This window comes from Pterocles gutturalis, unplaced genomic scaffold (assembly GCF_000699245.1).
Source record: "Pterocles gutturalis isolate BGI_N339 unplaced genomic scaffold, ASM69924v1 scaffold9867, whole genome shotgun sequence".
In the NCBI taxonomy this organism is placed as follows: domain Eukaryota; kingdom Metazoa; phylum Chordata; class Aves; order Pterocliformes; family Pteroclidae; genus Pterocles; species Pterocles gutturalis.
Genome location: NW_010107964.1, coordinates 1 through 15,469, shown reverse-complemented (window position 1 = coordinate 15,469; position 15,469 = coordinate 1). Strand labels below are relative to the sequence as shown.

Sequence of the window (15,469 nt, the reverse complement as noted above, 5' to 3'; positions counted from 1 at the left end):
ACAAAATTTTAGTCTACCATGCACCAACACTGTGGGCAGACAAAGTTGATTTTAAATATTCTTTTCATGAATGCATAAAGTAAACCTTGAAATACGAGGGAGCTTCCCATTCCACTGGAGAACTGAACAGGTACTGCCTCTGCAAGATAGTTTTGACTGATATTAGTCTTGCTTGCACTGAAAACCACAGAAAGTCTCTCTGCTTACCCAAGTTTTAATACAGCAAGGAATATCTTGGTTAGATCTTATCAAGTTTATTAGTAATTCCAGCACCAGAGAGGTAAGACAACTAGACTACCTGAAGCAGACTTTTTTTTTTCTTCCTCTAAGCAGATGAGACAAGTAATAAAGGACTTTCACTGATACCTGATAAGGAAAGTGGTTAAACTATTTATTTAAAAATAATTATGCCCTTTCGCCTTAGACAGTTTGCACTGGGCCAACAGCAAGACACACTGTATTTAAACACCACCATGTAACAACTGAACCAGCAGGTGCTCACAGAAGTTTGTAAATTCTTTTTTTTTTTTTAATGGAAACTTGATTTTGAATCAAGCTCATTTTATGATTTCTGTGTTGTTTGCTCATACGAAAAGCCAAAGCAGATCTATTCCAAATGCTTTGACAGCACAGGCAGCTCTAAACTACTGTTTCAAAACAGACATTGCCACATAGCTTTGGAAAATTTAAACACCTGATGTAGAAGCCAGATTTTGCAGCCACTAATTTCAAAGCTGCTGGATCAAACGACTGAACGTGGACACACTTGCCATTTCAGTTTTTTTCTTTCAAACAAACAAATGGTAAGAAAAAACTTCAGATATTTACATTTCATTGATACTTGTGTGCACAGTTCAGCACAACCCTACTCCTTGTACAAACTTAAGTTTTCTGATAAACAATTTTTGTTTTGACAATACTTGAAATAAAAAAAATGAAGACATAACTCTCTGAATAAGTTCAGCCCCACAAACAAGATAAGAGGAGGAGCAAGAATCTCGGAGAAAAAAATAGTAGGATTTCGAAACAGAAAAAATGTTAAGTACCCATACTCAGTATTTTCAGGAAGTTCTACAAAAGCTGCATTATAAAAGGTATTCTTACTTTCTAAATGTACTAATACAGAATTGTACACATTGAGATCAATTTACTATTAAAACAGTTACTCCTAGGGCAAAATGGGGGAAAAGAAAGGCAGAGCACAGAACACTGCAACATTCTAACTGTAAAAGACAGGGAAAAGAAAAAAAAAAAAAAATCAGTCAAGGGCACAAGTACAAATACTATTTATAGGAAACTGTGATGACCTGAAAACCTTTTATTCTACCACTTGAGACAATGAGGAACTGTGTTAAGAGTGGGGAGAATCAAACTCATCTCCAAAGACCCTAAAAGATTACATGACATGGTTCACAACAAAATTCTCCATCACTGCGTAACCTTCAGCCCCTAGCGTAGGATCGTTCACCAGTGCTTTTATTAACCAACTTCAGATGCATTAGAGGTACTCAGCAAAAGCCGTGCATAAGTCAGCAGTACTGCAAAGCCTGAAGAATCCTCTTACTACCTAAAGAATATCTTATGTCTTAAACTAATTACTTTATCAATTAAGCACTTTTTGAAAGAAATGTGTCAATCGCTCTTAACTGAAAATGCAACTTCTGAACCTATATACCACAGTTCAAGGATACTTTTTAAAAGCTGTAATTCATACTGCTACACAGAGTCTTAATGCAGCATGACACAGCAAGACACAGAAAGGTAAACATCTTTGTTTTATAACACTGACACATTCCCGAGAATAATCCCTTTTGCACTGTCTCCCTACCCATAAAAAGTCCCGGTAAAAACATACCTTGAGAGAGAAAAATACATTAACTAGAGATAAAATGTTTCCAAGTTTTTCTTGGCAATTTACTAACTACACAGATTCTTATTTCTCCTTAAAGAAAAAAAAAAAATAAAAACACAACAATTGCGACATTATTTCATTTCACAGTATCTCCAAAATACATTTAGTCTCACATAATTTTAAAGTTACAAGAAGTCTTATTTGCAATCATATCAAAGCAACTTTTTCCATTCAGACATTTACCTGTGCAGGAGAACTTTACAGGCCATTCTGATTATTTTTGCTATCCCAAACGAGCACTTAGTATAAAATTGCTTCATTTGAAAAACAGCAAAGCGTGATGTAGGCTGCTGGTTATGCATACTGCTCGCTGCGATTCGATGGCTGCTTGTCAGACAGCACTTCTGGAGTGCTGCACTAAACCCTGCAGTCTAAATAGAAATAGACTGCAACATGAGGTCACTCCTGACAATAAGCTGCCCAATCAACACTTGAAAGCTTTCCTAACAGTGCTGTTCACAGATTTTCTAGGACGGAAGCAGGGACAAGTATTTGGATGTTAAAGAGAGGGCTAAACTAAAATAACAATGTATTTTCTAGCAATTCAGGCAGTTGTTGAATTTGTTAGCCTTACTATATATGGATTTTGTCTCACTTTGTTGCTGTTATTAATGCCTCTCCCTCACTGATCAGAGCTAATTAAAACAAAAAAGGGTTAACAAGAGTATCACACAAGCACTTAGGAGCTCACCCTTTTCATTGCATTTAATATAGACAAAGCAAACTGTTTACAGAACTTACTACTCATCCTATCTTATATTTTTACACATATCTTTTCAAAAAGTTCAAAGAACACATGAAGGGTTTTTATATTAGGCTTTTGACTGACAATAGTTGAGATGAACTGCAAAAAGAAAAGCAAATAGTGCTTGTCAAGGCGCAGTGATGAAAAATTTGGAGTACTGACAAGAAAATTCTGAAGTGATTATTTCAACAGCACATCTTAAAAGTCAGCTGCAATGCTGAGTCAGTAATTCTTTTATCTGAAAGTCAGGACAGTAAAACCGAAAGAGATATGGTCAAGAGGCTTCTGATAACAGAGAATACGATCTTTCCTTTATATACACAATGTCAACCGGTGTGCAACAAATGCTCCCTGATGGGGTAACGGGCTTACAGATCACTCAACAGGTTTATTTCAAACACCATTTTCAAGCAGTCACTAAATCAAACCACATTAGTGATTATCCACATTCTCACCAGATCTCTCTCTGACTCAAAGTCAAATCAACACCATGCAGTACATGAAGGTCATATGTTTTCAAAAGAACAAACAGAGCGAGTAAAGAAAAAAGGCAGTGAGCAAAATCATAAGCGAGTTATAGACCAAGTAGCTAGAAGAAAGGTCATACACCCCATCGTATAACTCAAGATAACCAATCTTTAAAATGCAGAACATGCAACCTCAGCGTTCTTTTCCTTCTCTCCACAAAGAGACCAAAATATAGAGCTTTTCATTTCCCAAAATTTGACAACAGCAAAGAGGCAACAAAACTCCAGGTTAAGGAACTCCAAGAATCACGTTTATCTACTTCTCCTCCTCTTTCCTTTACAAGCTGCTGCAGGCCCTATGTCAAGACAAACGTCCCAATAAACCTGCATTAACATTTGCTTTCCTTAATTACTATTTTTTTACATCAAGAGACTAAAACAAAGGCCATTAAATGCACACGATGAAAGCCTTTAAGTTTGGAAAAATATTTACAGTATTTATAGTGGTTAGAAGTTTAATAAAGCATACTTTCTCATACTCTAATTTTTTTTTTTAATGCCTCCTGCACTTGTTCTGGTTTTACAGTCAAAATTCTCTTTCTTCTTCTACAGGATTCCTCCTTATCCGTCCCCACAAATTATGTAAAATACAAACCATAATTAATGCCTATTAATTTTTAATTAACCCTAAACATCAAGTAAAAATGTTTTTCTCTTTAGGCTATCAAATTTAAACTCTCAAACATGTTGAGTTTGTCACTTCTGCTGCTCTTACATGTTTCACAAGCAACTAAATACCTGTGAATAGTTAAATTGCTTTAAAACTTTAATTGGAAGAAGGAACACTTTTGTGGAAATTCCAATTGCAGCCACTTTTTTTTTTATTTAACTCCAACTAAAATTAAATAGCTCTATTGCTGACAAGCATAATTAACTAATAAAATAGAATTTAAATTACAAAACAGAATTATGTTTCTCTTATTATTTTATATTTTACAAATTCTTGCAATGAAGTAGAAGGACGGGTGCAGTCAAGCAGCTGAACAGATTTCAACCTGAAATCCACATTCTTGAGACTACTCAGTCTTAGGCACTAAACTTACTCATGATTTTCCCTGCATTTCTTCTGCTTTTAGTCTCACTTTTACTGAGTCACACTTCCTCACCCCTCCCTACAAGTTCATACATGCCCATACCAAACAAATGCTGTAGATAGGAAAAGTTAAAATTCACTATCTGTAGAATGTAAATGCATTTCTGCTACAAAATTTACTGTTTAAATACCACTTTACAGTTTCACTAAAATATGCCCTTTTCCCCTTTCACTGCATAAATCACCGTAGTTAATCCAATCTGAGTTCTACAGGCATTCCTCTTCTGAATTTGGGAACAGTTATTTTATCCCGTATTTTACTACTACAAGAACTGCACCTGCTTCTAAAGCTTCAGTTTGTAGACACCACCATTTATCTCAAAAGCCTGACAGCTTCTCTCTTTCAGGCAGAACACTCCGACCTTTTAAGTCCAAACTCCAAGTAAGAAGCAAGCTACCTTGTTGATGCTGTAACGCTCCTGGAATCCTCGAGACTCCCTGTCATGTCGAGATGCACCACAGCCGGCCTTTCAACAGGTTTCTCTGTGCCATCTTCTGGAAGTTCTTCAGACTGCTCAAGCTTGACATCTTCCTCCTCTTCCAAGAGATCATTGATCTAATCAAAATATTTATTCACAGTTAATGGCTTGAAAAGTACTTTTCAGAGGTCTGAGGAATTAAAACAGCATGAGAGGTATAAAAACAACATACTTGTCATTTTTCTGTTTTAGAAAACAGGCACATTATACTTGCTTTTATGCAAAACCATACATTTCACATAATAAAAAAAGCTACATAACCCTTCTGAAACATTGAACAAAATATTAAAAGAGAAGCACCTTTGATGCAGTAAATGAACACAAGCAGAATCAAGAAGCAACAAAATCCCAGCCACACTGAAATCATGAGGCATACAACCTTTCTTCCTCTACATATAAAACAGGGACAGATAATTCTCCTTTATTCCATAAGTAGCCTTAGTCACATGTGAGAAACACTTTCAAACCCTTCTATGGAAGGCAATGTAGAAGTCTAAGAATCCAAACTTTAAAGTACTGAACGAATACTTACAAAGGCAAACGCATTGAGAAGTTTCTGCCAAGTCCCTTGTCTATTTTTGTTTCTTTGTTTTGAAACACACAGTATGTTTTTACTGAAGCAGTAAAAAATATAGCCAATTTAAAACTGAAAACAATATAGCCAACTGACAATTCAATACAGCCACCTTCATTTTTAAAAAAGCAACTATGTCTAAAACATAAAAAGGTAAAGACAAAGTTGCGATTTGCAAAACTACCATGTGATTGTTTCCTGATCTCCCAAACCTGCAAACCCAAGAATTAAAGTACCAGCAATAGCCTCAAGATATAATATCTGCCACACAAGTATTAAACAAAACCACTGAATTAAGAAAAAGTGAAACTTTAGAAGTTTAAGACTACACAGAAGGCAGAGAGGAGGTATGTATTTAAGAGGGGTGTGATATGTTATATGGCACTACATTCAGGGAAAGAATCCTATTTATCCTCGACTTTCCTCTGTATTTGCAAGAGGACATGTCAGGGAACCAAGGGCAAGCCCCCCCCCCAACAGCCAGCTGCCAGGGGGGCTGCACCCAGTGTGGAGAGCGGCCTTTCTGCACCCCCACTGCACCCGCCCGGGAGGGAGCAGGACCCAACAGCAGTGCACTGTTGACATCTGGTGGAGACACCACGAAATTCAAGGGACACCCCACCAGGTCACAAACTCACTGAAAAAAAACCAAAACCACACGCCACACAGGCTGTTATGCCTGGGAAATCCCTTTGCTAAAACATATAATGACCCACAGACAAGTCAGTAATTTCAAAGCATGAGAGCACAGACCAACTAACTATACATTAAAGAGCAGTCATCCCAACGTCAGGAGATAGCCCTCAGCCTCCAATTGTACAAGTTTGAGTCCAGCTGTATTTAACAGCTTCCTGCATGCAGCAGGGCTGCGTCAGTTCCCAGTGCTAGACATAGTCCCGCAAAGAGCTGAAGAGACAGCAAACACTGCAAAGCTGCAGCACTTTGCTACAAGAGCTAGCAGACAGAAGCTGCTCAATCCAGAACTTGCTGCCCACGCTTGGCAGACCAGACCCACGAGTGAGGTGTCTACTGCAGTGAAGAGGAAGCAACCAGCTGCCCTAGTACTTGCCGTACCTGTCTTGCTAGAGGAGAGGTTCGTGGGATAGGTAAGCTTTAAAAACTCGGTATTTCTTGTTACCTTCCTCAGCAACTGCTGGGTATTTACCCTTTTTCCTCTTTAAAGAAAAGACATTATTTCTCAAGCCAATCAGAGAATTCAGTTTATAGCTTTCCACATTTCTGAGGAAGGAGTTGAGACAAGATTTGACTAATAATCCATGAACTTGGCTTTGATTATACAAAAGTACCTCTTCCATGCATTATCACTCATATACCTTAACTCGTTAGAATTAAAAATATTTCCCAATAGAAGAAGGTTGTATTACAATACAGCAGTTTCATTTCCCTAACAACTCTCCATCCCTATTTATCCCACCATGACATGGTATTTTACTTCAGAAAGTTAAATTTGTTTTGAGGAAAGGCAGAAGAGCAATAATGGATACCATCACTCACACGGACAGGTAAATTTGACAATACTGACAGTTGAGTACCAGGACCCAGAGTATTTCTATTCTATTCAACTTTGTTTTTCTAATTTCCAAACTTTTCACTACTAAAATCAAGATTATATTTTGAAGCCTTAGAATCATAAACTTCATTAAAAAAATTTTGGCATAGGGAAACACCACTGATAACATCATCAAGTGGAGTACGAGACCCTGCATGTTTCTGTAAGACACACCTAGAAATATTATTGACCTAGACCAACAACAGTGTGGTTCTGCACTGGCTTATAAAACAGTTCTCCATTCCTAAAAAGGCAATTAAAAAGCTATACTGTTTATATTGCATAACAGTGTCTATGTTGGGCAGGATATTAGCGTTGGTTTAGTTTTTATGTATTCTTCTATACAGCATAGCTATACTTATTACAAAGCAACAATTTCACAAGCATACCTATGTTAAGAAAATGCATTTAAGGAAATACCAGGTTTTGTCAGTTTGCAAACAACTACCAAAAGGCATACTAAAAAAATTACATTTCAGCATATCTGTCATAAACACCTGTGTATAACAGATACTTAAGTCATAATATATTGGCATATTTAAAATATTCTTACCTGCTCGGTTATTGAGCTTAAATCATTAGTAGATGAAAAATCTTCTTCTTCATTTTCAAAGAATTCATAGTAGTTCTCCAGAAGTCCCGCCATTATTCTGCTAACTATTTCTTGCTCTTTCAGATCCTCCACATCTGTGTAAATGCTAAAGATTTCAACAGTGTTTTAGTTTAAAAACCTTAATCCAACTGTCTCCCCTAAGAACTCCTGTGAATGACTTCTGTGACTAAGGGCTACACTTCACACCATTATCACTAACCCATTCTGAACACAGAATTTTAAGCATACTTTCACACTACTGCATTATAAAGCACTCTACATTTTACTAGTTTATATTTAAAAGTTATGAAGTGACAACTATTTACTCAATTAACTTTTCATGAGCAACATTTAAAATTCAAGCTTTTTCTCGCACAGAGGAAACCCCAGTACATGTCTGTACTTTAACAAAAGTTCTCCCAGAACTGCTTTCTTGCTACAAATAGTAAGCCTACACGCTATCTCTAAAAAATTTGAACCCCACTCTTACAGTAATGCAACAATCAAATCAGTGGTTTCTAATGCCATAGCTCACAGACAAGCGGTTGTTTAGATCCAAGCAAAAATTGTAAGACAAAACTGGGGTGAGGGACTGGGGCAAGGAGACACACAAGGAAAGATAGATATTACCAAAACTTGCTGCTTTTACTCATGGACCAGAAAAGACTTTAGACTATAGATGTACACTGTAAAATTCACATAAAAACACTGCGTGAACTTTTATAACTAACTTACTGAAAAACATCCGGGCCAAAGACTGCAGCTAAAGAACTTGCCGACCAAATTTCTTCATGATGTGATGCTACGTTAGCTAAAAATTTACACAGAAACTTTAACAAACTGTAATTAACAGGTGGAAGCTGCTGCAAGAGGAACCTCAACTTTCTGCCAAATTCATCTTCATTATTATCATCTGAAAAATATAATAAAAAATATTTTAATCACAGAAATAAAATATCTGTTTTTTCATATTTGATACTGATCAACTCTGACCACAATTACTTATTTCTGAAGTACAACTAATTTGCTCAGACCACAGCCTAAAATCTCAGAATTTGACTTGCATTTGTTTGGCCACCTGGCACATACACAGATATCTGGCTAACCAATCTGCCCTAAAATTCAGGTTCTAAACAACAGCCAGAGACCTGAAGTGAGAACATTCTTATCAGTAACCGAAGTCCTCTGACAGTAAACCATGGATACACACTTCTGAGAACATGGCCTAGCAAACTGGGGTCAAATTCACACTTAATTACTGAAATCATTTGCCTTTGAGGAATCACCACTAGGCTTGCACGGAACAAGGCTCAAAAGACATACATTGTTATACAACAAGGTGTGGACTAAGCTGTTCTGAGAACTGAGCTTAACCTAATGATACTGAAGGCATGCTAAAGAGGGAACTACCAGAAGTAACAGTGATTCAAAATTATTTCCACTTTCTGCATTTCTGTAACCAATTCCTCTGCCTAAAATGCAGCTGATACCCTAATTCTGGGAACTACCAGAGATATGTCTATCAGACAGCCAAAACATCAAAAGCCAAAACCTGAGCAGAGGAAACTGAAACTCTAATTTTAGTATCAAGAAACATTTAAAGGTTTATGTGTTTTGACTTCCTTGGTACAGATAACTTCAAATCTTTCTGAAATCACTATATTTTACACTTTACAAAGAGACAGTAAAGACAATAAGCTGCAAGTTTAAGTGAAGTTTCTCTGCATATTTAACAAAAGGGAACTAAATGGGGACTTAGGCTCTGAGGAATGGCTCTTTTCCAAAACAACCCATAGGTAAATCCTTCCACAATCACCTATTCAAAGATGGAAAAAACCCAATTTTCACACTGTATTTTCCAAGTCATAGAAGGGAATTACACTGTCACACCCAGTAAATATACCTCAATCCCACTTCTAGTCCTGATAGATAATACTTCAAATCACGGGGTACAGCAGTATTAGCTGAGCAACCAGCAGAACTCTGCACTACTGTCTTAAGAATCCTTTTGTTATTTATCCTCTTTTTTTCAGGAGGGAAAAAAAAAACAACAAACTATGGTTTACTATCTACTTCCGTCCAAGTAACCATGACCTTAACAACGCAAACCAAATTGCAGACATATCACTAATGAAATTCCCTATCCACTTCAGTTTCTCAAACAAACTAACAGAAGTTCAGTCTTATCAAGCTTCTCTGGTCAGTAGCTTCCAAAAATTGTTACCAGCGCAAGACTATTCAGTGCCTCGCACACTGGCGTTCAACCCCTGCTCACGAGCTATCCTGATAAACCCACATTCAAAGTTTCAGGATAATTGGGCTATCAAGTGAGGAAAATGAAGCAGCTTCACACTGCTGCAGATGACCCTCCAGTTTAGCACTTGGCAAATGTAGCATAACAGCATATGAAAACTCTGCTATGCTCACTCCTCCTACAAACCAGTTCCCACTCTGAACAAATGGGACTATCATGAGGGTTATCAAGTTCTTATCAGGAATAAACTCAACAACAAAAAATTAAATCAGAAAATGTGCATCTTACAAAGCAAACCAAGCCCAGTACTTGACAAGAAGTATGAACTGACACTGGAAAATGAGCAACACTCCTGTGAAGTGACAACGAGCAAAGCCCTCAGTTATGCCACAAGGTGCAGAACTCCAACCCTTGGAGGACGTTACTAATGTAGTGCTGCAAGACAAGAATTCTTACTAGTCAAGTTATGAATCAACTCCAACACCACTCAACACAGCAGAGGCCAAAAGACCCAGGAGAGCAGACACAGATAGACAAGTTGGGAATTGCTAAAGAAAACACTGTGCCAGCATATGGGTGTCAATTTGAAAGGGCAAGGTTTTGCAGCATATGAAAAAACAACCTTAGCAACAATATGCTAACAACAGGGTTTTTTTTCCTCCTGCAAATGAATTTTAAACTGCAAAAAATACACAGCGGGAGAGCAAATATGACATGAGTATAGGGCTTGAGATCTCTTCTCCAGTATAGAAAAGCTCTAAGTGCCGTGGAAGCACAGGCAGAGTAAGGGAAGTTCAGAGAAAATGAGAAAAGCAGACAAAAGCATTCCCTATCACTTTTAAAGCATCAGTGGTGGGAAACTGTCAAACAACTTTGGTTCCAGTGGTTTCAACCAGTATTCACGCACAAGAACACAGAATATCCAGAACTAATCAGCATTATATGTGGCAGCTTCACTATTTTCCTGTATGTCTTTGAACCCAGACTGAGTTTCCTAAAAAAGACCTATTTATTTGGGTTTTGTGCTAAGAAAAAGTATACTTGAATGCCTCCTGATAGACACATTATTACACAGAACACCAGACACCCTAGTGCCACTACACATCTCAATTTAATACTGGCTTTTACTCTTAAAATAATAAAACAAAAACACTAAATTAAAAATAATTATTACCTTGAGAAAGTTGCATCAAACGCATGTGCAAACTGCCGGGGATAACTGGCTCTGGAAGTTCTTGAAGAAAAAATCTAAGAAGGCTAATAGCTGAGGGTACATCTGCTTCTTTAACCAGGTCCACATCTTCTCCATTATCGTATCGCTGCCGAAGCCACTCCACTGTCTCAGCATTCCCATTGACTTGAAAAAGTCCTTCTTGTTCCAGACCCCCTGAGTCGGAAAGAAGTTGCAGAAATAAACTTTTAGATCTAGTATGGACAAATGTATCAGAAAATACTGATAATCAGATACACACAATTCACGTACTGAATGAAAGGCTTTCTGGACAACAGTTTTGCAAGACTTCCAGCAGTCCTTTTCTCAGCAAACACATATGCCCAGCTAAAGATACAATAAGATAAATGCTAGCAGTACCTAAACCCCACCATTTCCTATGAAGTACCCTGCTGAGCTGACTCAATTAGTGTTAGCTAGAAAACAGTGATAATCAAACATAACAGAAGGAGCAAAGAAAGGAAGTGTGTTTGCCCAGAAAAAAAAACCCAACCAAATCACATCCAATTAAATAAGTAACTTCAGAAAACAAACACTCTTCAAAAACCACAATCTATTCTATAAGAATAACAGCTAAATATATTATTTAAAGTACAGCAAGATAATACATACCATGTTCCTCAATATAGTCCACGACATGGCGGACTATGAATGGAACCTCATTGTCTGGTTGCCCTTCTTGCTGCAGCTCATCAAGTGGAATTCCAAATATTTTGTTAGCAAGAACAGAGTTGCAGTTACTCAAGGAAGGGGAGGAGCTCTTCCTCATATCTTTTTGCAGCCAAAAATCAAAGCTGTCTTTTCTGTCAAACAAGAGGAAGTAAAATCAAAAAAATCATACTTGAGTGAACACTGTTGAATGTATTGATCTGTAACACAATACGTTTTAATTGCCCAATGCAAATACTCTCCAGTCTCTCTCAATCAGTTCACTGATTTAATTAAAAGTTCTGTAATGACTCCAAATACAGCTAACTACATAAATGACTATTACCAAGGTGTTCTGTTCAATCCTCAATAGAGAACGGAGAAGAACATACATGGCAGAAAACGAAATTCAGAAAATTCTAGTTACAACATTGTTACTTAAGTTCTAAGGTATTTTGGGAGAGCTAGATTCCTCAATACATTTTCTGACAGTATTTATCAGTCAGGCTTAGAAAATCCAACACAAAAGCCTCTCAAAAGGAAATGAAACACATGGATCATACCAAAACAAACCCCCAAGCTTTAGTTACAGGAAATTATTAAGTATTTAGTGATACACAACTGCAGTGCAATCAACTTCTAATATATTTGGCATTTTCTAGTCTACACAATAAAGCTTTCAACACCTGCATCAAATTAAAAATTTCACTGAACATAAGACCTCCAAAACTAGTTTCTAGATGCTCAGTGACACCATTCTTCCTATCATGCAGAAGCTCAAGCTTTACTTGCAAGTCTTTGCTTGATAAAGGATCTAGCTAGGTAAAAAAGGCATTACCAAAGTCAGCGTAAGTCACTGTTAAACTGTTATTCCTGTCAAAACCAAAATATTCCTTCTAGCAGAGAAACAACTGTATTTTCTAAATAAATAAAAAAAACATACTTGCTTAAATGCAAGGGGATAGCACACAGAACATCAAGAACATACTGTTAGTATCTTTTTTTAATAGCCCAAGTAGTTTAAGAAACCTACCTCAGAGTACTTAAACAGCCGAGTTTGAAAAACGTTTTCTGCGCCAGCTGCCCTCACTGACCAAGCATTCTTTTGTCATTTATGGTTGTTTAAGATTATGGCAAAAGATCAGCCTGTAGTTCCTCATTGAAGAATAGCAGAACTCGATCAGTACTTCAGCAGTTAATCTGAAAATAAGGAAAATATTATTACACCATAAAGTTTTCAACAGCTTTAAACTCAGTCACAAGTCTAAACATCACATTTGAGGAATTCTCCTTGTCAAATCACCAGTTTCTAGTTCTGAACAAGAAAGCACGAAGAGCACATTAGCACGGCTCACAGGAAAGCACACAAAAAAGCAAATCCCATTTTTCACTTTGGAGTTAACCAAACTTAAAACAAACGTAAGCCTTAACAATTACGAGGTAATTCTCAGACTCATTCATTCTTCTTCCAAAGAATCACAAAGGGCTAAGCAGATTACACAGAAGTGTTTTATAGTACCTACCATACTAAAGCATTTAATAGCTATAAAATTTTTAGAAGGATCTCAAGCACTGGTTTAACACACCACCTTTCAATGACATGACCAAAAACAAAGTACTAACTAAGGAACACAGAGAATCAACCAGTTTTGAGTCATCTTCTATAGAGAGTTGATTACGTGTCCCAACCGCCAGTTCAAAGTCCAAGTGATCATCAGGTTTGGATACAGGAGCAACTTCCCTCAGCTCCTATTCCCTAGAACCACCCACATTTTTCCAACTTTTAGAATCTTGATTATCTGGACATTTTTCATGTTCCCAACTCTCAAAATAGCCAAGAAACACAGCAATAGCCTTCTTGGTTTTCTGTGGTACTAAAAATTTAAATTGCAGCTTCATTAAACAGTGGAGCTGATGGAACGTCCAGATACAAAGGGTCATCTCAGTCCCTTGATCTCACCCATTACTAAACTAAACTGAAGCAACTCTAACCAGGCAAAACTCACTTGCGACATGCACATACACGAACAAACACATCACTAAAACTAGACAATAAAAAGGCTCTTCATGGCTTTAAAGTATGAGATCAATATAAGAATTCAGCTGACGTACTTGAGAAAAGTACCTTCCCTCTCTTTGTTCCCCCACATTGGCTCTTACTTCTATTCCACATCAGAACAAATCATCTTCACTTTCAAAGTCCTTACACAACCTACTACTCTAATTTCAGTACCAAAATGCCAGTCCATTCATTAGCCTATGACACCACAACTCCAGAGTCCTATCACTAGTTTGAATAAATAACATCTTCCTGCTCCCAGTCCTCCCTACACTGCAAACATGTCTTAAGGGAGCCTGCTATAAACTCTATATAAGACTGCTTCATCCTCCTCCTCAAAATTTTCTTGCATTGAGTACTAGAAGAAAAAATATTTCGGGCTTACAAGTGTATAAATCTTTACCTGTCGATGTAAGCAATACTGACCAATATTCTTTCCTGTTCTTTGTCATCTGTCTCTATCTATTGTCTTGTATTACACAGGTTGTAAATCTGTTACGTGTCTCGCACAAGTGGACCCTGGTCTGAGATCAGGACTCCAGGTGAGCTGACAACAGAATATAGAGGGTTATACTCCAGTCAACAGGCTTTACTACTTTTTTTTTAAACCAACCACATTCAAATCTGTCACTGTGTACTGTTGGTTACTAAAAGATCCTGCCAGATTTCAGCAGTGAAGCAGTCATAACTCATGACTCTCTTACAATTTATGAAGACACTACCCAGTCAGTTTTCTTATTATTTTGGTATATTAAGTGACAGTCAACGTAAACTTTGTTTGCAAGCAGATTTTAATAAATCCAAATATATCATGCTATTTTTAAAACATGAAGATGGACACAGGCTATTTTCTCAAGTTCTACCAAAGTCAACCAATCCACAATGAACCAGAAAGACTCATGTTAGCCAACTGTGGGGTTTGTGGCAGCTAGAAAAAAAGTCTTTGATGGATCTGCCAGAATGCTTCAGGCTGCCTTGCTAAAACAAACAAACAAACAAACCTTCAAAACAAACATCACCTAATAAAAACAACAAATTAGAAGCAACCACTTCTTTATAATTCAGTACCAAATTAACAACATGGAGGTCCAGCTTTCTTAGCAAAAATAACTGTGCTTAGGTAGCTGACATAAATGCACAGCCATTTTTACCAGGTGCTGCAGACAAATAAGCCACCTGAATATTAATTTCATTCAAGAGACATGAAAAAAAAGGGGAAAAAAAACACTTCTATTTTAACTAGCTTGGCAATGTAACAATGAAATTGAAACAGACCGGTTGTCACATTTTTAGAGTAAAACCAGATTTACCACCCAAGCTTATACTTTAAACAAAGTTTTATATGACTTATCATCACCTAGAAGAATTAACGAAAGCCTAAGTTTCACCCTCTCAGATACACACATTCTTATATACACACACACTTCAATATATCGTTATATGCACCAGTGTCTTGTCAGACTATTTAAGTCTGTTGCCTCTTAGTACAGGCTTTGTTGTAACCTTCACAGGCTGGGATACAATGCATCTGATATTTACCAAGTCTAGAAAAAGCTAGAAACTCTTTAAGAAGTTCTCGGACTTCCAGAGAGTTTTATTTCCTGTTATTTTCAACATTGTAAAACTGAAGGATAGGCTCAGAAACTGTTAATAATTAAATATTATTTGTCCATTTTTTATATTGATCAACACTTGCTCTCCCTTGATTCAGAATGTACTCCACTTCAATGCAGACACATACGAAGCCTAGGACAAGGTATAACCTTATTATTATATATTTATAAT

At 37.0% G+C, this 15,469-nt stretch overlaps 1 protein-coding gene across 2 annotated transcripts in view; it reads right to left on the bottom strand.

Moving 5' to 3' along the window:
• Positions 1–12,826, bottom strand: part of FAM13B (family with sequence similarity 13, member B) — a 34,056-nt gene extending 21,230 nt beyond the window's left edge. Inside the window, exons 1-6 of one of the 2 annotated variants that reach the window (XM_010072446.1) lie at positions 12,659–12,826; positions 11,590–11,780; positions 10,921–11,133; positions 8,228–8,405; positions 7,454–7,598; positions 4,676–4,833 (exon numbers count right to left, since the gene is read on the bottom strand). In XM_010072446.1, the coding sequence (XP_010070748.1) occupies positions 4,676–4,833; positions 7,454–7,598; positions 8,228–8,405; positions 10,921–11,133; positions 11,590–11,746 (851 nt within the window). In that variant the 5' untranslated portion in view covers positions 11,747–11,780; positions 12,659–12,826. Of the gene's footprint in view, positions 1–2,095; positions 2,200–4,675; positions 4,834–7,453; positions 7,599–8,227; positions 8,406–10,920; positions 11,134–11,589; positions 11,781–12,658 lie in introns of both variants that reach the window. The other variant, XM_010072447.1, reaches the window with a different exon arrangement.
• Positions 12,827–15,469: the final 2,643 nt, after the last annotated feature.